Source organism: Solanum lycopersicum, chromosome 2, assembly GCF_036512215.1.
Source record: "Solanum lycopersicum chromosome 2, SLM_r2.1".
Taxonomy (NCBI): Eukaryota; Viridiplantae; Streptophyta; class Magnoliopsida; order Solanales; family Solanaceae; genus Solanum; species Solanum lycopersicum.
The window spans coordinates 65647963-65666135 of NC_090801.1; the positions used below are offsets into that span (position 1 = coordinate 65647963).

At 35.7% G+C, this 18173-nt stretch overlaps 4 protein-coding genes and 2 non-coding genes across 7 annotated transcripts; all 6 read left to right on the top strand.

The window, feature by feature from the left end:
* The first annotated feature begins 899 nt into the window (after window positions 1–899).
* On the top strand, window positions 900–6452 carry LOC101253550 (Monodehydroascorbate reductase (NADH)-like protein). Its single transcript, NM_001308356.1, has 7 exons — window positions 900–1077; window positions 1865–1916; window positions 2174–2254; window positions 3179–3297; window positions 4271–4490; window positions 5079–5197; window positions 5554–6452. Exons 1-7 carry the CDS (start codon window positions 958–960, stop codon window positions 6286–6288), a joined length of 1446 nt encoding a protein of 481 aa, NP_001295285.1. The 5' UTR covers window positions 900–957; the 3' UTR covers window positions 6289–6452.
* An 838-nt stretch (window positions 6453–7290) lies between these two features.
* On the top strand, window positions 7291–7362 carry TRNAP-UGG (transfer RNA proline (anticodon UGG)). The gene has a single exon. It is a non-coding gene; the product is annotated as a tRNA-Pro (tRNA).
* A 540-nt stretch (window positions 7363–7902) lies between these two features.
* LOC101253247 (large ribosomal subunit protein bL12c) lies at window positions 7903–8690 on the top strand. Its single transcript, XM_010317986.4, has one exon. The coding sequence runs from the start codon at window positions 8002–8004 to the stop codon at window positions 8572–8574; it is 573 nt and encodes a 190-aa protein (XP_010316288.1). The 5' UTR covers window positions 7903–8001; the 3' UTR covers window positions 8575–8690.
* A 1310-nt stretch (window positions 8691–10000) lies between these two features.
* Window positions 10001–10072, top strand: TRNAP-UGG (transfer RNA proline (anticodon UGG)). The gene has a single exon. It is a non-coding gene; the product is annotated as a tRNA-Pro (tRNA).
* Window positions 10073–12008: 1936 nt separating this feature from the next.
* LOC101252943 (large ribosomal subunit protein bL12c) lies at window positions 12009–12828 on the top strand. Its single transcript, XM_004232255.5, has one exon. The coding sequence runs from the start codon at window positions 12111–12113 to the stop codon at window positions 12669–12671; it is 561 nt and encodes a 186-aa protein (XP_004232303.1). The 5' UTR covers window positions 12009–12110; the 3' UTR covers window positions 12672–12828.
* Window positions 12829–14930: 2102 nt separating this feature from the next.
* LOC101252451 (PWWP domain-containing protein 6) lies at window positions 14931–18044 on the top strand. 2 transcript variants are annotated; one of them, XM_004232253.5, is made up of 2 exons: window positions 14931–15080; window positions 15291–18044. In XM_004232253.5, exon 2 carries the CDS (start codon window positions 15345–15347, stop codon window positions 17850–17852), a length of 2508 nt encoding a protein of 835 aa, XP_004232301.1. In that variant the 5' UTR covers window positions 14931–15080; window positions 15291–15344; the 3' UTR covers window positions 17853–18044. The 2 variants fall into 2 exon arrangements, with proteins under 2 accessions (XP_004232301.1, XP_019067986.1); XM_019212441.3 differs by having other exon boundaries at window positions 14939–15080; window positions 15358–18044.
* The last annotated feature ends 129 nt before the right edge of the window (window positions 18045–18173 follow it).

Below are 18173 nucleotides of genomic sequence, written 5' to 3' on the forward strand. Positions count from 1 at the left end.
TCTTTCCAGAAACAGCCACGTCAGTCAACTTGATCATCAACCGTCTATCACACATCCCTATGCAAAAGATCATATCCTACTCCACGTGTATCAATAATATTGCTTTCTCTCCTTTCAGTGGGTCCCTCTGCCTACTACTATTTTTCAATAAAGAAGTAATTTCCCTTCTAATCCTTCAACAAATTCTTATTAATTGAATTTCATTTTGGTCCTTTGTGAACTTTGGGAAACATAATTTAATCTTGAAATCATGAAAATGCATATTTTGATCTACATAAATAATGGCTGTATATTATTTTGTCTTTACAATTCAAATATTAAGTAATAGTACATCCAATAATTAATAATCCGTTAAGTTTTGAGAAAATTATTAAAAATAATGTATTACTAGTAATTTTGTTTTTCATGCTATTCACATTTTTTAAAATATATTTTTTTATTTGACTAACTAAATTTAGATATCGCCTGATCTGCTACATGATATAATTAGTTGTTTCAGTCTCTTAATAAAAAACTGAAAGAAGTATTGAAAACAGTCTTAAATTTGACGAGAATTTAGAAATGTATTTCACTCATGTTACAGAATTAAAAATATATTTAGATTCAATTAATCATATAAATAAACACTTTTTAAAGGTATCAATAATTTAAAAAATTAAACTAACAATTCACGTTAAATTTATAATTTTTTTTTTTTAAAAAAAGTTTTTGAATATGTAGAAGCAAAAATAATAAACATGCAAAAGCAGGACTAAAAGAAAATATTTTCTAAATATAAAGGTTCAAAGTTCAAACTAGAAATGGAAGGATTTAAGGGCAAAATGGTAAAAGAAGTGGTTGATATTGCTACAGCCGCACGTTAATTGTATGATCCGTAATCAAATTTAATTTGAAAAGGGTAAGAATAAGATATTAAATTTGGGATTTTTGGTCCTTAGAATTTTGGGGAAAGTGGAAATGGGTAGGGCCTTTGTGTATGTAATATTGGGAGGAGGAGTTGCTGCTGGTTATGCAGCTCATGAATTTGTTAAACGAGGTGTCTCTCATGGCGAACTATGCATCATCTCTGAAGAACCTGTAAATATTACTTCTCTTGTATTACTTGATTCCTTACTTTTTTTTTCCTTCTTCGAGCTCAGTTTCAGCATTCTTTTGATGTTTTTATCTTCTTCTTGTTCTTTCTTTATCTGTGTGTTGCTGCTTATTTATTATAAAACGTTGTAAATGTTCAATTTTGTGAATTCTTATGCGTGTAATCCAATTTGAGTAGGTTTTTTCTTATCTGAGCTGAATTTGGGGTTTTGTGATGACTTTTCGAGTCTAGAATAAAGTTTAATTTATAATCACATTGAAACTGTAGCTTCTACATAGTTTTAGGAGGAACGTAGTGATACTTGAATTGGTAGGATGAATCCCAAAAATCTGTTCTGATTCCAATAACACTGTCACATGATAGAAATGCTAATAATCTGTAGATCTGATATTGAGTTTTTAGTGCATACCGCCTACTTGTGAAGTGCTGCTGGAATGGTTATTTCTTTTTCCTGTTCCTCCCTCTCCTCATTCATTTTCTAGGAGGCAAAAAGATGCATAAACTTATCAATTTATTTATCTCTGATCCAATTTAATGTCATTAGAAATAATAAAGATCATAGCTTCGAGTAATCTGCCTCTTTTATCTATCTTGATCTTTTACCTTCCTTGAGTTAAAACTAATGTCATTAACAAAGGAAGACCAAAATTCATCAGATGCTTCCTTATGGAGACAATCATTCAATGGATGGGTAACACATGATGGCTCTCTCTTGTTTGAGCTTCCTGAAGTTTCCTACCTCATCTTCTAAACTTCTGCTGTTCTTTTCAGGTTGCTCCTTATGAACGACCTGCATTAAGCAAGGGTTATTTACTACCAGAAGGTATCTCCCAGTCACCTCACCCCTGTTCAGATTTTTGTCTTAGACATCTTCCAAGTGGATGTTAATGCTTTCTTTAGATTTAAAGATAAGTTTTATTGTGCACTGTAACTTTGGGGAAATATCCTACAAGCATTAATGGTGGAATAATCCCTGGCTCTAGTTACAGTCACTTAACAAGAGTTATCTGGATGAATTGTTTCTTCTTTTCTCTCCTTTGTTCATTATTTTTTAACCTTTTGAGATTTTATTCTATGCAGATCCTGCACGTCTGCCTGCTTTTCATTGTTGTGTTGGTTCAAATGAGGAAAGGTTGACACCGAAGTGGTACAAGGAAAACGGTAAATTTTAAATATCTTTTGCTTCCATTGGCTTTAAATATTTTAGCAGGCGTCATTGTAATTGATCAATTTTTATTTATGGTTGTCATAGATATATTTAGAATTGTCCAAAGTGAGCATTGCAGTTACTGACTGCCTTGAACGTATAAATGTTATTGAATTACTTGCATAGAGGTTTCACACTATGTGTTATTCTATTGTAGTTGATGTTGCAGCATCATTTTGTTGTTGGCATTTGCTTAAGGAATTAAAAAATCCAGAAGTAATCACATATACTTGACGACATGCCCATACACCTCATTTAAAAAATGTCTGAAGGATTACAAATTAAGAGCTTAACTGGACTGTTCCAATTAGTTTAATTCATCACATATGGATGTCTTCAGGGTCAAGTTTGATGTTTGTCTCACCTTTTGTATGACTACCTATTGAGAGGATAGTTGTTTCATAAAAGAAGAAAAAGGATTAACCTTTTCATTCAGAAGGTCATCTTTGCTTGATGTACTAGAAACCTTGTTATATAGGAAGACCATGAACTATTTCCTGATATTTAATATCTTCTTACGTTTCATGTTTAGCCAACATTTTGAAAGATTAGAATCAGGGGAAAAGATTTTGAGACTGAGATCCATGCTTTTCTTGGGCTGTAATTAGCTGCAGCAATACTGGTTTTTAAATCACGTAAAATGAAGCTTCAATAGCCATAGTCATCATAAGGTTTTGGAATTGATCTCTTTTCATGGAATGCACTAGCTGGGAACGGCAACGAAAAAATGCTGCTGGTATATGGCATCAGTGATCAGAATATGTTATTATGTTGAGCTATTTCTTTTTTTTTTTGGTTACTTTTTAGTGCAAAAGAATGAGGTATTTAATATCTTTCCAAGGATATTGATTAGTCATTGATTGTTCTATTGCCTTTAGGCATTGAGCTGGTCCTTGGAACTCGTGTAAAATCAGCTGATGTGAGAAGGAAGACATTGTTGACCGCAACCGGTGAAACCATAACCTACAAGATTCTCATAGTGGCAACTGGTGCTCGGGTATCTAATTTATCTTCGGGCTCTTCTGCTGTAGCACCATATTTTGTTGCATTTTTTATGCATCAAGACATTAGAGTAGTGTCCTCTTCTGATGGAATGAATAAGCAGGGGCAAATGCAACTTCAAGTTACTGGGTTCGGATCCAGTACTTTTGATGTAGAACATAAAGTTATTTGCAACAAATTGTAGATGTGAACCCGTAACTTCAAAAATATAATGAGTTCAATGCTAAGAACCCTTGTGCGTTCTACCCTAAAGGTTCTTAGCAATGTAATTTTATAAGTGGGGTCTTGAGAGGGTAGAGTGTATGCAAATCTTACCCCTGCCTCTTTATCTTTACGAGGTAGGGGTAAAGTATGCGTATAACCTACCCTCCCCAGACCCCACTTGTGGGATTACAGTGGGTATGTTGCTTGGTTCTTGAGAACCTTATAGGTGCAGCCCTCCTGGATCTGTCTCCGTTAATAAGGTCTAGATACTTCCTTTAAGTGATTTCCCAGAGAAGTCAGTGGATACTGAAATACAATTCTGCTGTACCAGCTAGGAAAGAAAATGAAAATTCTGTTGTTTCACAATACCTTAGCTTCTTCACACTATTGTGCAGGTGATTTTTATAGTTTGTTTATATCTGTTTTATTTCTTGGTTCCTCTCCATAGGGACCGTGAAAATAATGTTAAGAATTAGTAGCATAAAAATTGCCCATACAATCATTTTGATATGTATCCTGCAGAAACTAGGTGTCAAGCTTGTTAGCATAGATGTTAGGATTCATGGACATTCAGATGAGTAGAGTTCATTTAGTTCAGTACTAGAATTTTGAAACAGAGTTAAATTAATTAGTGCGCTCTGAGGGTTCATGCCAAAAGCTTTATTTGGTGTGGACTAAGTTCAATCTCAAAGACCAAGCTCCCTAGTGAACAATGAAATTGAATTTTATGAAGTCTCTGACTTTTGGTTGGCATGTTTTGTTAGGCTTTGAAGCTTGAAGAGTTTGGAGTGAGTGGCTCAGATGCTGAGAGTGTATGTTATTTACGGGATTTGGCTGATGCAAACAGGCTGGTTAATGTGATGCAATCTAGCGGTGGTGGCAATGCTGTTGTAATTGGTGGTGGCTACATAGGAATGGAATGTGCTGCTTCTTTGGTGATCGGCAAAATAAATGTCACCATGGTCTTTCCAGAAGCACACTGTAGTAAGTATTCTTTTGTGAAGATGGAAAGCTTTCGTTTCTTTTTTTAACTCGAGTTTCTTTAGGTTGCTTGTAAATTATATTCTTTTGTGAAGTTGGAGAACTTTCTTTTCTGTTTCTTACTCGAGTTTCTTTAGATTGCTTGTAATATATCAGAAGTAAGAACTGTGTTTTCTCCTCTCTAGAGAATTATGTATTAGTATAACTTTAGTAGTTGCGTTTTATCCAGAAAATACAAACCACAATCTGAAATCTAGTACATGCCTTACTCTCCAAACCATGCTATTAGTACAGAAAACAGTGATCTCAGTAATCAACAAATGCTATAAAGATATGAAAATTGATCAGAATGTGGGACTTCTGCCCTCATATTTCCTCAAAATATGAAATCATCGATTGAAAGCTTATGTATGAGAAAAACTGATTTGTTTCTTAATTCTCAAAACCCAAAGTCCAAGAGTTACTTACAGATATAAACCATAAATGTGCAACCATTGCTGTTCTATCTTAAGTTCATCAGTAAACAAACTGTTGTTTTTTCTAATGATTTTATAAAGCATTTAATTTTCTTCCCTTTTCTTTTGTTGTTAGTGGCCCGCCTATTTACTCCTAAAATTGCAAGTTTCTACGAAGAATTTTACCGGTCAAAAGGAGTTAAGTTTGTGAAAGGCACGGTCTTGACATCATTTGATTTCGACTCCAATGATAAGGTAAAGCCTGTTGCTTGCTTCACTTTGGTGGTGTTTTCTTTGAAAGCTGTTCGCAGACGTGTTTGTTTGAACTGCTTTTTCATTTACCTCTTCTTGAACATTTCCAACCTCAATTTCACTAGGTACTTTGTTAATGCAAACTCAGTTTATTAGTTTCTGAAAACAGCTTCTATTTGTTATCCTTTTTTATTTGAATAAGAAAAGGTTAACTTTTACTGAAAGAGTGAATATTCTTGAACTCCGTTTAACAAGTCACTTTGTTAAGCTGGAACTAACATTAATCATCATTTCACAATTTTATATATCACTGAAGTTATAATGGACATGATGCTTGAATGCGGGGACCTTTTATGTAGATGACTGCGGTGAATTTGAGAGATGGAACCAAGCTACCTGCTGACATGGTCATCGTAGGCATTGGAATTCGACCAAATACCAGCCTCTTTGAAGGGCAACTTACTCTTGAGAAAGGAGGGATAAAAGTCAATGGCCAAATGCAGTCAAGCAACAGCTCAGTCTATGCTGTTGGGGATGTTGCAACTTTTCCTGTCAAAATTTTCGGTGAGACGCGGAGACTTGAACACGTTGATTCTGCAAGGAAGTCAGCAAGGCATGCAGTTGCTGCAATCATGGAACCAGAGAAAACAACAGAGTTTGACTACTTGCCATTCTTCTACTCCAGAGTCTTCACACTCTCTTGGCAGTTCTATGGTGACAGTACTGGTGATGTAGTCCATTTTGGGGATTTCTTGGGGAATAGCTTTGGTGCATATTGGGTGAACAAAGGTCACGTCGTTGGGTCTTTTCTAGAGGGTGGAACCAAAGAGGAGTATGAGGCTATTGCAAAGATCACAAGGCTCAAACCAGCAATTGAGGACTTGTCTGATCTCGAAACGCAGGGTTTAGGATTTGCATTGACATTGAGTGATAAACCAGAGCCATCGGAGGCTGTTGTTGTCAGCAGTAGTTCGGGTTCCACTTTTGTAACAGAGAAACCTTTACATGTTTGGCATGCAACAGCTGGAGTCATTTTGGCTGCTTCAATTGCTGCCTTTGCATACTGGTATGGTAGGAGGCGTAGAAGGTGGTAAATGTCTTGTTCCCCACGGAAGATTTTTACACGTCGATTCCTGCTGTGTTGTATGATTTTAGCTTAGAGAATTTGAAATACTTGGCCTGTAAATGGCTTCAATTTTACAAACATGTATTCTGTCTTTACAGTATATATCAATACACATTATCCTCAATCCCTCAGCATGCTCTCTTTATGTTCAAATTGCTTATGTTTTGACAGTAGATATTAATTGGAGGAACCTTAAAATGACAAGGAAGAAAATCAATGCTATTGGTGGATACTCTTGAAAAATTGGAGCTTAATATCTCAGATTATTAGTCTCAACCTATCAATTAAACGACTCCAAAATGGTACATTCAAGTTAGAAGAGAAACAGACGTGTCACCATTTTAATTTAGACATAATACATAAATGTGTCAATTAACTTGATTTTAACAGATATGTATGATTTTCAACTTTGGTTGCAATTTAGAGTTGTATCAGTTGAACAACTATACATATATGTCTAATATGATGTTCTACGTGACAATTCATGTTTTGTGTGTATTATATACACAAAACACATGTGTCTATTTGTTTAAGTTGTGAAATGCAGCCACCATGAATCTATGCCATCGATTTAGGGCTGAGCTAAAGGTAGCATGAACTAAAATGGTGAAGAAAGCAATTTACAGAAGGAAGAAAAATAGGGAGAATCTTATTCCACAGAATCATACAAAATTACACAGAAATTGATACAAGGCTATATATATATATATACACTGCTAACTCTAACCGAAGGCTCAAACATTCTTTCCTCGCTCATTGCTGTTACTATCTATCGAAGTAATTCTACATAAGTTAGTTACACTTTAAATAACTGCCACGTCACTAGGCTCAATATAAATTTATATAAGTTTGAGTGTCAATATATGCATACCTAAAGTTGAAGTGCGTACATGTCTACTACAAGTAAATTAAATGATATATTTATTATTATCCTATAATTAACTCATGAGAGCACATGAATTTCAAAGCAGGGCATTTGGTCTAGTGGTATGATTCTCGCTTTGGGTGCGAGAGGTCCCGAGTTCGATTCTCGGAATGCCCCGCTCTTTTTTATAGTAATTGCAGTTTTAAAATCAGTATTAGTAAGGTTTATATAATCTAAAATAGTATTATTATTAGCGTATAATTCGCTATACATATACAAGTGTATAATTCGCTGGCCTATTTCGCTGCAATTGTATAATTTGCTTTGCATATAGTTGAATCGAATTAAAATTATATATATTTTTCTCGCTTTATACAAATTGTATTTCACTGCAATTGTATAATTCGTTGGTCTCAGCAATTTTTGAAGTAAAATGTTTGTAAATTGTATAATTAAGTGTATAACACGAAGATATACATTTTTGCATGTGTATATATACAATTTTCTCTCGCTTTATACAAAACAGAAACAGAATTATACACTTCTGTGTATAAAGCGAGAATGGAGAGTGGCGAGCGAGATTCCTAGGAGAGAGACGCTGGCAAATTTTAAATAATTTTGCTATGGAGCACAATTAAATCAAACCTTAACTATTATATTTAATTTAGGTTATTAATTTGCTATTTTATACGATTTTTCAAAAAAAAAAAACAGGGAACTACATATTGACCTTATCAACACAATTTTTCAATCCCCTTATCCTAATTTTTGTATCTCCCTCTTTCACTCTCCCAATTTCTCTTTAGCTCAGCTACAATGGCTTCCACATTATCCACAATTACCCTTCGTTCTCCCTCTCCTATTTCTCCAGCAACCGCAAGCTCCACGCACGCTTCAATTTCCTTCCCCACCAAAACCCTAGAACTTCCCATTCGCACTCCCAAACTGTACCACCGCCGGGCAACTCTCGTCCGCCCTCTCGCCGCCGTCGAAGCACCGGAGAAGGTAGTCCAGCTCGGAGATGAAATCTCCAACTTAACCCTCGCTGATGCCCAGAAACTCGTCGAGTACCTTCAGGATAAGCTTGGAGTTTCAGCCGCATCCTTCGCTCCCGCTGCCGTCGTCGCTTCCCCTGGTGGCGCAGCCGCAGATGCTCCAGCTGTGGTTGAGGAGAAGACGGAATTTGATGTAGTCATCGATGAAGTGCCGAGTAATGCTAGAATTGCGACCATTAAGGCTGTTAGGGCTTTAACAAGTTTGGCATTGAAAGAGGCTAAGGAATTGATTGAAGGATTGCCTAAGAAATTTAAGGAGGGTGTTTCCAAGGATGAGGCTGAAGATGCTAAGAAACAACTTGAAGAAGCTGGTGCTAAAGTTTCTATTGCTTAAACAAATTTGTGGTAAATGTTCGTTCTTAGTTGTGTTTTCGCAAGAGAATTCAGTTGTTAGATATACTTGTACTCAATTTTCTCAAATCAAGTTTTTTCAGTCGTCTTTGCTTATGATTTGTGATTGTTCCAGTTTTAATTGTTAGTGTGTTTGTTGTTTGATGACTTGGTCTCACAATCAGGCAGGCGAGCAGACATAATCTTAGCTTGAGCCTACTGTCGCACACCTCTGTTGAGTGTTAATAATGTGAGTGATATAACTAATTGGGATCACTCTATGCTTGAATTATGATCCAAAAATTATTGGTTCTTATGTTGATCAATCTCAACAATATGCAACTCCACTGTATAATATGAGTTAGGTTATCTCATTTTGGTCATGAAAAATAAGCTGATAACTGAAATGCAATCAACTGTTGAACCATGTGACCTCTCTGTACTCTGCTATAGTGCAAAGATCACAGGGCTTAAACCAGCAATTGAGGGCTATGGATTTCGCATTGACATTGAGTAGTTAAGCACAGCCATCAGAGGCTGTTGTTGTCAGATTCCAGTCTTGTACATGCTTGGCTGCATCAATTGATGCTTTTGCATACTATATTGTTGAAGAAGCATTTCCCCTACAACATTTTACACATCAATTCTAGTTGTGTCGTATTATTTTAGCTTTTACTTAATTCGGAATACTTAGCCTGAAATGGCTTACAAATATGTGTTGTCTTTTAGGGGATATATCAGTATCCCCAGAATGCTCTCTCATGTCCATAATGCTTATGACACTGGTAGCTGTAATAGGAGAAAAAGGCAGCTTCAAAATGTCTGTGAAGAAAGTAGTGAATTCATGCATTTTTTGTTTCAACGTCAGGCAGGCATTTTGAATGCTAAATCTCATACTTGAAAAGGAAAATTCTAGTTTGAAGTGAATAGCACTTAAACCTGTGACCAATTGACCATTTCAATTTGGAACTTGGTATAAATACAATACTATCTGCAAGATAGTTCTTTTTCTCTAGTAAAGATGATAGTTTAAGGATGGGAATATATCTCATTTGCTCCAAGAAGATTTTGCAGCCCCCTTTCATTAGGAAATCATTAAGGTTTTACGATAAATATAAATAGTACTCCCTCCGTCCGGTATTATTTGTCATGATTTTTATTTTTAGAGTCAAACCACAAAAATTTTGACTAACAATTTAAGATGTATTTTGCGATCATATTAATATGCAAAAAATTATAATTTGTAGTATTTTTTAATATAGTTTTAAAATATCTAATTTTTTGGTTCAAACTATCGAATTGTGATCTTATTTACCTTTAAAAATTAGTCAAATTAATTTTCGATAAATACAATATGACAAACAATTTCGAATAAATAATTCTGAACGGAGAAAGTAGTCTAGAACTATGAGTACACGAATATCGAAGCAGGGCATTTGGTCTAGTGGTATGATTCTCGCTTTGGGTGCGAGAGGTCCCGAGTTCGATTCTCGGAATGCCCCGCTATTTTTTTTTATATTTTGGAACACCACTAAAAATATATATATCTAATTTGGTACTTAGGATCGAAAGAAAAATATATATTTAAATCTTCTTAATTTCATAGATATGTAAATTAGTGAGGTTAACGTTCTTCCAGCATCTCATTACATAAAGATGAGCCCCACCCACCCAATTAGAGGCTCCGAGGAATTAATAAATCAACAGAAAAAGCTCAAAAATATCTTAAATTATTTTTGAAATAGTTTATACTTACTTTTAAATTATATTTCGATTTAAAATTATCCTTCCCATCATACTATTGATCAAAAATATCCTTCTTGTTAACTGAAAATATTAAATGTCACATGTCATGCCACGTACATACCACAATTTCATTCATTCCACATAGACTAATATTCTTAATCCCACTTTTTTCCCTCATTTCTCAATTTCCATTTGAAACCAATTTCACGCCCCCATTTCCCCTCATTTCTCCATTTCCCTTAGAAACGATTTCATTCATTTCCCAAAAATTTCACTCATTTCTCCATTTCCCTTAGATGGATTAAAACTTATTTGAAATCATTTATGTTGGAGAGTCCTAACTAGAAAGTAAACTCTGTAATGGAAAAAGAAGTTAGTTTTCAGTATTTTCACACTGTAAATGGATAGATGATAACAGAATTTCAACTGAAAATAGAAGTAAAACCTAGAGATTTAATGTCTTACTTGACTCTAGGAAACTTGATTATTACTTCTCAGGAAAATTTTAAAAATATGAGAAATTTTGTGAGGAATTTTCATGAATTGCACTCTACATAGTTAGTTATAACTATTCTAGACAGTTACATCAATGTAAATGAATTATCCAGTAACATTATTCACTATAGTTTGAAAAACAAACACTTGCCATTACTCAATCCACTAAGCCATGAAATTGAACATGTAAACAGAAATAAGCTAAAACTAAGACAATGTTACTGCAATGAGTGGAAAATTAGGGAGATGGATTAAATCATTTATAAGGGAATTAGAGAAATGAGGGGGAAAGGGGTGGGTGAAATGGCGGCTTCAAATGGAAATTGAGTAATGAGGGGAAAAATTTGGGATCAGGAGTATTCGTCTATATGGAAATGAATGAAATTATTGTGCTTACGTGCATGTCGGTATTTATCAGTTTCAGTTAATAAGAAGGGTATTTTTGATTCAATAGTATAATCAAAAGGATAGTTTTGAATCGAAATATAGTTTAAGAATATATATGAGCTATTTCAAATAGTTTAAAGGTATTGTTAAGCCTTTTTCGTAAATCAAATAATATTCAACGGAGAGCCTTAGTGATTACTTTCTCCGTTTAAAAAAGAATGTCCATATTTCTTTTTTAGTTTGTTTAAAAAAGAATTACCCCTTTCCTTCTTTGACAATAATTTAACTTTAACTTTTCACATGTCATGTTTAAGAACACAAGATTAAAGGACACTTTGATACATTTACATAACTTTAATTTAGACACAAAATTAATAAAATCTTTTTTTTTTCTTAAATTCTATTCCATATCAAACTATATCATATTTTTAAAATGGAGGATGTAATATATATACTATTAATTTTTTTTAAAACAGGTAAATAAGAGAGAGAAAATCTCTCAAATTCACATTCTTGTGGAGTTTCCCAAGGTTGGATTTTTTAAAGAAATTATTACTACAGCGAAATAGTAATATTAGTGTTTATTATAAATATTAAATTATTTTAGTTTAGCTTAGTTTATATCTCTAAAAAGTAAAAACCTACGAAGAGCCTGTTTGAATTGGTGTTTAGTTTGACTTATTTTTTTTTAATCATTTTAGTTTAATTTAGCTCGTTAAAAATAAGTGAATCAGGCCCTCACTAAATTTCTTTTTTCTCCAATAAAATTTCAATAATAATGGATTAAAATAAAAAATAAAAAAATGAGACCCTATATATAACCTTATCAACACAATATTCATTCCTCTTATCCTATTTTTTCTTGCTCCCTCTTTCATTTCCTCTCCTCAATTTCTCTTTTGCTCTGCTACAATGGCTTCCACATTATCCACTATTGCCCTTTGTTCACCTTCTCACATTTCCCCCTCCACACACGCTTCAATTTCTTTCCCCACCAAAACCCTACAACTCCCCATTCGCACTTCCAAACTCCACCACCGCCGAGCCACTTTTGTCCGCCCTCTCGCCGCCGTCGAAGCACCGGAGAAGGTAGTCCAGCTCGGGGATGAAATCTCCACTTTAACCCTAGCTGACGCCCAGAAACTGGTTGAGTACCTTCAGGATAAGCTTGGTGTTTCAGCCGCATCCTTCGCTCCTGCTGCCGTTGTCGCTGCCCCTGGTGGCGCAGCCGCAGATGCTCCAGCTGTGGTTGAAGAGAAGACGGAATTTGACGTAGTCATCGATGAAGTGCCGAGTAATGCTAGAATTGCTACCATTAAGGCTGTTAGGGCTTTAACAAGTTTGGCATTGAAAGAGGCTAAGGAATTGATTGAAGGATTGCCTAAGAAATTTAAGGAGGGTGTTTCCAAGGATGAGGCTGAAGATGCTAAGAAACAGCTCGAAGAAGCTGGTGCTAAAGTCTCTATTGCTTAAATCAATTTGTGGTAAATGTTCATTCTTATTCCTTTTTTTTTTTTTGAACTGGGAAAAATTACTGAGTTTTTTTTTGTTTTTGTAAGAGCATTCAGCTATTAGATAGTTGTACCCAATTTTCTAAAATCAATATTTATGATTCTGCATAATTTTGTAATTGTTATTGTGTGTTTCAATTTCTTCTCATCCTCGTAAATTGTACTCGATGAAATAGTCAATGTGCGCGCAAGTTTGCTCAAAGTAACACTAGGCTCGTAACTTATATCACCGGTGTCTATTTCCTCAAGTTTGTATGAGTTGTAATAATAGTTGAAAAATCTCTTGTCCCAAAATTGACCTAAGCCATGCCTGTGCCATCTTACATGAAAATCTAGAGTGAAGCCTAGCAGATGAAACTTATAACTGGTACAATTTTATTTTTTTGGTTTTCATAAGTTTGACCCAATTCATTCATTTGTTTGAGCTATGTACTCGATAGACGATAGCACAGATTTTTAGAACACCTTCAACAGAGGGCAAATAGTCAATGTTGAATGAATTTGTTGGAGAATGCATCAGCCTCCATAAATGCTACTTCTTTGGCTATATAATCACAGTGGGCTTAAAATGTTGTCTGGTTTCTCTCCATCCACAGAGCATGAATGCATTTAGCATATAATATTCTGTTTAGTTAAGCACTTTGAGACTTACCTTTGGAGTTGTTGATTGCTCAATCTAAGTGCTGCAAACATGTGTTAGCAATGAAACTTGGTCTATTGATCCAAGTCAAAATTACAGAAGATAAAGATGTTCTCTATTTTTCGAGTGTGTTTGACAGAATTTATACATTGTATTCACATAGAATGATTGTATGTGAATACAATCTCCATTTAGACAACCTATCTGTAGTAGGAAGCCTGTTTTCAGAACTAAGTTAGTAACATGTTTGGCAACACAATTAGGATGTACTTTCTTGTATTTATGAGATCATCGAAAAAAAGGGACGAATTTCAGAAATATTTGGTCGTAAAAATTGTGAGTATATGATAAAAAAGTAATTTTTATTTTCAAAGTGAAAAATAATATTTGAATAATGAGGTTTTTAAGATTTTTGTGAGTTATACTTTTCTTCGGATGATTTTTAAATTCTTGAAATTTTTGGAATTCTACTTCTCAATTTCTTGCAAAATATTTGTACGGAATTTTCATTGTGTATATAGGGTTTAGTTTTTAAATGACTTTGTAGCTATAACTTGGTTATATTACCAGACTAGTTTAGTGTATTCTTCTTCTACTGTATTTTAAAAAATTCTTGAAATTTATAAATGTTGTATATTAAATTGTTTCAAATATTTGGTTTTTAGGAGAAAAAGTAGTCATTGATACTACTCTTCGAATAGAGCTATACAAGAAGGTTCAGAATTCAGCAACGAGATAATGGAAAACCAAAAAATGTGCTAAAAGACCAAGGCATAGGGTTAATACAAGAATATATATCATGAAGTAAAACAGATAAATACAACTAAGGAGAAGGTCGAAAGCTTTTTTTTTCGTGAATATTCTAAGCTTAGAAGACTAAAAGACTCGTAGATTTCTCAAGTTCTTTGATGCCTTCTAAAATATTTTTTTTATGTACATCACCAAAAGTCAAACTTCTTTTAACGTTAAAAGACTATTGATTAACACAAAAAAACTAACTAGTAGCAAGTGCCTATGTTTCGACACTTCACTTGAAGCTGATTGGGATAGGTCAGCATAAGACTCAAGATTAATGGTTGATCTTCGCAAAAGATGTCATAAGCATGTACAATTTTAAGGTGGGCTCTCCCGAAAAAGGTCCCATTAGTTCTCCAATCACAAATAAACATTAAATCGCCTCAACGAATGATCCTTCCCAATTCCACAAAGGCACAAATTATAACAAGTATTTTCTCAATCTTAATTTTATCACGTATCACCATTCCAATTCCACAAAGACACATTATAACAAGTATTTTTTTTTATTTTAATTTTACCACGTGTCACAATATAATTCGTCGTAAACACAATCCATTTTCCTATAGAACCCAAAAAATAAGAGCGGTAAATGATGGATGATTCAAATTTCAAGGAAGATCCCCAAAATTTACCGCCTACATCGTTGGAAACCTTTCATTTCTTACATTACATCTCGACCGTCCAACTCTTTGTTTTATTTCATTTCAGAGCGTTTTCAAGGCATCTTTAATCTCAACCGTCCAAGCTCTGTTTTGACTGATAGAAACGCAAAATAAGCCAACTGTACGAAAATATATTTTTGTCCAAAACTCAAAAGCCAAAACTCCTTGCGGTTTCTACAAGCTCATTTACTCTTCTCTCTCTCTCTCTCTCTCAACTAACAGAAGAGGCAAGGCGATTCCTCCAGAAGTTTGCAAGCTCTGGTCGATTCTGGTTTGTTCCTTTCCTCTGTTTATGTTTATTCATTTTATTTATCTGTTATAGTTTTTGTATGTGTGATTTTTAATGTCTAGAAATGGAACCCCAAACCCTATGTTCATAGAAAGGTTGAGAATTTGTGGTCTGTGTTTCTGATTATGTTTTTTTTTGGGGGGGGGGGATTTTTCTGAGCTGGGGTGTTGTGTTTTTTTTTTCTTGTTGCAGATTTGAACCGGTATAGAACTGAAGTGATTGTGTTTTGTAACGTTTTATTTGGGTATGTCGAGTGAAGAAAAAACAGAGAAGAGCGAAAACCTAGATGGGTTGTCAGCTGAAGCATTGGACTCTGAAACCCTAATGGCTGATTCTGTAACTGGGTTGTCTGATGAGGTGCCTAGGGTTTCTGATGATAATGGAAATGTGGATACTGGTGCTATTAGCGAGCCAGTTGTTGCTACAGAGGAGACCCTGGAAGTGGGGAGTGACGCTGGTGGTGATGTGGTGGAAGTTCATGGTTCACTGGATAATGTGAGTGGGGGAGAGCTTGCGAGTGAAGGGGCTGAAGCAGATCAAGGGTCTGGACATTTGGTTGAGGAAATGAACGGAGAGGAGAATGTAGCTGGTGGTTCGGATGATGAGATGATTGATGCTGTTGACGGAGAAACTGCTGAGGATAACTCTGGGGATGATACAACTAGTGTAAAACATGTTTATGCAGTTGGTGACTTTGTGTGGGGCAAGATTAAGAGTCATCCGTGGTGGCCAGGGCGTGTTTACGATGCTTCCACTGCCTCTGACTTTGCTATGAAGTATAATCAAACAGGTCGATTGCTAGTGGCATACTTTGGAGATGGGTCATTTTCTTGGTGCCCCCCTTCGCAATTGGTGCCTTTTGTTGACAACTTTGAAAAAATGTCAAAGCAGAGCACTTCCAAGAGTTTCTTATATGCTGTTGAAAAAACCTTGGATGAAATTGGTGTGCTTGTGGAGTTTCAAATGACCTGCCAATGTGTCTCTGAAGAGAGTCTTACTGGACTTAGTTGGCCATTGGCAGTGAATGCTGGAATCAAAAAGGGTGTTCAAGTGCCTGTGTCAGAAACTGTCAGTCTTTTACTTTCTCAGTTTGAACCTGCGGAAAGACTTAAAGGTCTAAAACGTAATGCACTAACCAATTCTCATTCCAATATACTTGAGTTTGCTGTCTTGAATAGTTGGCTATCTGCTTTTTATCGTGCTAAGTATGGACACCCTTTGGCTTCATATTGTGAACCCCTTCTAGTTGAAGGCCTCGAGGACAAGAAGGAAGATCAAGTCATTGATGCAAATGACTTCAGCATACCCATTGAGGTTCCCATTCAGGGTCCATCAGAAGAAATTCCTAATTCTGGATCTTCAAAGTTTCCTATGACTGCCTGCGACAAGATTTATCAGAAGAGGAAGCAGAAAAGTGTGGCTGAACTTATGGGAGAGAACGCCAAGCCCAAAGGTAAGAAGACAACTGAAGACGATTCTACACCTTCGTCTGTAGAAACATCCGAGAAGAAAAGGAAGAAGTCTGGTGAGAAAGCTAAAGGTCAAACTGGCAGCTCGATGAGTGTTGATGAAAAAATTGGTAAGAGGGTCAACAAGAAGTCTGGTGACAGTGACTTGGTGAAAACAAAGAAACTTAGTGTTTCAATTCCTGAGAGTGATGAAGTTGGCAACCAGCAAGACAATGCGGGCCCTTTATCAAGGGAAAGAAAGAAGAGCAAGTATTTGTCACCTCCTTATACAAGCCCCAAGTGGAATGCAGGAAAATCAAGCTTTAAGAGAGAACTGGCAATAGAATCACAGAAATTTTCTGATAATTCCAAGATTGGTGAGAGGATGACAAAGGCTGCACGTCTTCTTTTGTCTTCTCCTGATTCGAATGGGAAAGAGGCCTTCAAGGATGACGTTGACAAGAGTTCTGGGATCAATAAGCGAAGCTCTAGGACTTTTGATACCGTGGCTATCAATTCATCTGTGGATGAAGTTTTGTCCGAGGTTCAGTCTACTGCTCTAAACCCTCTTCTGTTGAGGAATGGATCTCTTGAGAAGGCCAGAGGTTTCATTTCCACTTTCAGAAACTCGCTATATTATGATGGATCAAACTACAAGCAGTATCACCAAATGGAAACAGGAAAGAAGAGAAAATCCGCGGGATCAGGAAATCTAATTTCCCAGAGTGATACTGAATCACCAGACTCCATTCCTTCAAAGAAGAGGAAGACAAATTATGCAAAATCAGAAGTTACCAAACTCAAAAAAGACTATGGTCCTTCTAGTCAGGGAAAAGAAGATGAGGATGATGGTAGAGAAGCTTCATCTGTGATTCTGTTGGTGGCATTTTTGACTGGTTTTTCTTTGCCACCAGAAGATGAAATCATTCGAATATATAACAAGTTTGGAGAGCTGAATGAAGAGGAAACAGAAGTGCTTCGTGATTCGAACTCTGTTCGAATTGTCTACAGGCATGGTGCAGATGCTGCACAGGCCTTTAAAGAATCGGTAAGGCAAAGTCCTTTTGGTGCTGCTAATGTGAACTTTACGCTCAGCTATTCCTCTAAATCTGAGAGTCCACTATCCTCGCTAAAAGCTCGTAAGGGGAAGTCACAGGTACAACTAATCAAGCAGAAGCTGAAAGGGATGGCATCAATATTGGATAAGTGCAAGGGTAAGATTACAAGCGCTGAGAAATCAGAGTTGGAGAATGAGATAAAAGGCTTGGTGGAGAAGGTAAGTGCAGTGACTTCAACAAACCCATAGGAGATCTCCTGAAGCTGGTTGCTTCAACTTGATGTGTTCTCCTTTTGTTGATAGTGTTAGTATATTGTCCAGCTTATGTTGATTAGGATACTGAATGCACTTGTATTAGGTTCGTGTATGAAGTAGGAGCATAGGATGCTAGCTCTGTACAATTGATTTGCTCAAGTTACTATAAAGTTGCAATTACTTTGATTAGTTTTTGTTAAGAGTTAGCTGAATCTGCAGCCATCCCCTGACCAACCAAAACTAAAAGGGAAGTAAAAATGCGTTTGTGTTTTGCATTTATGAATATTCTTGTCAATGTATCGTTGTCAAAAGATC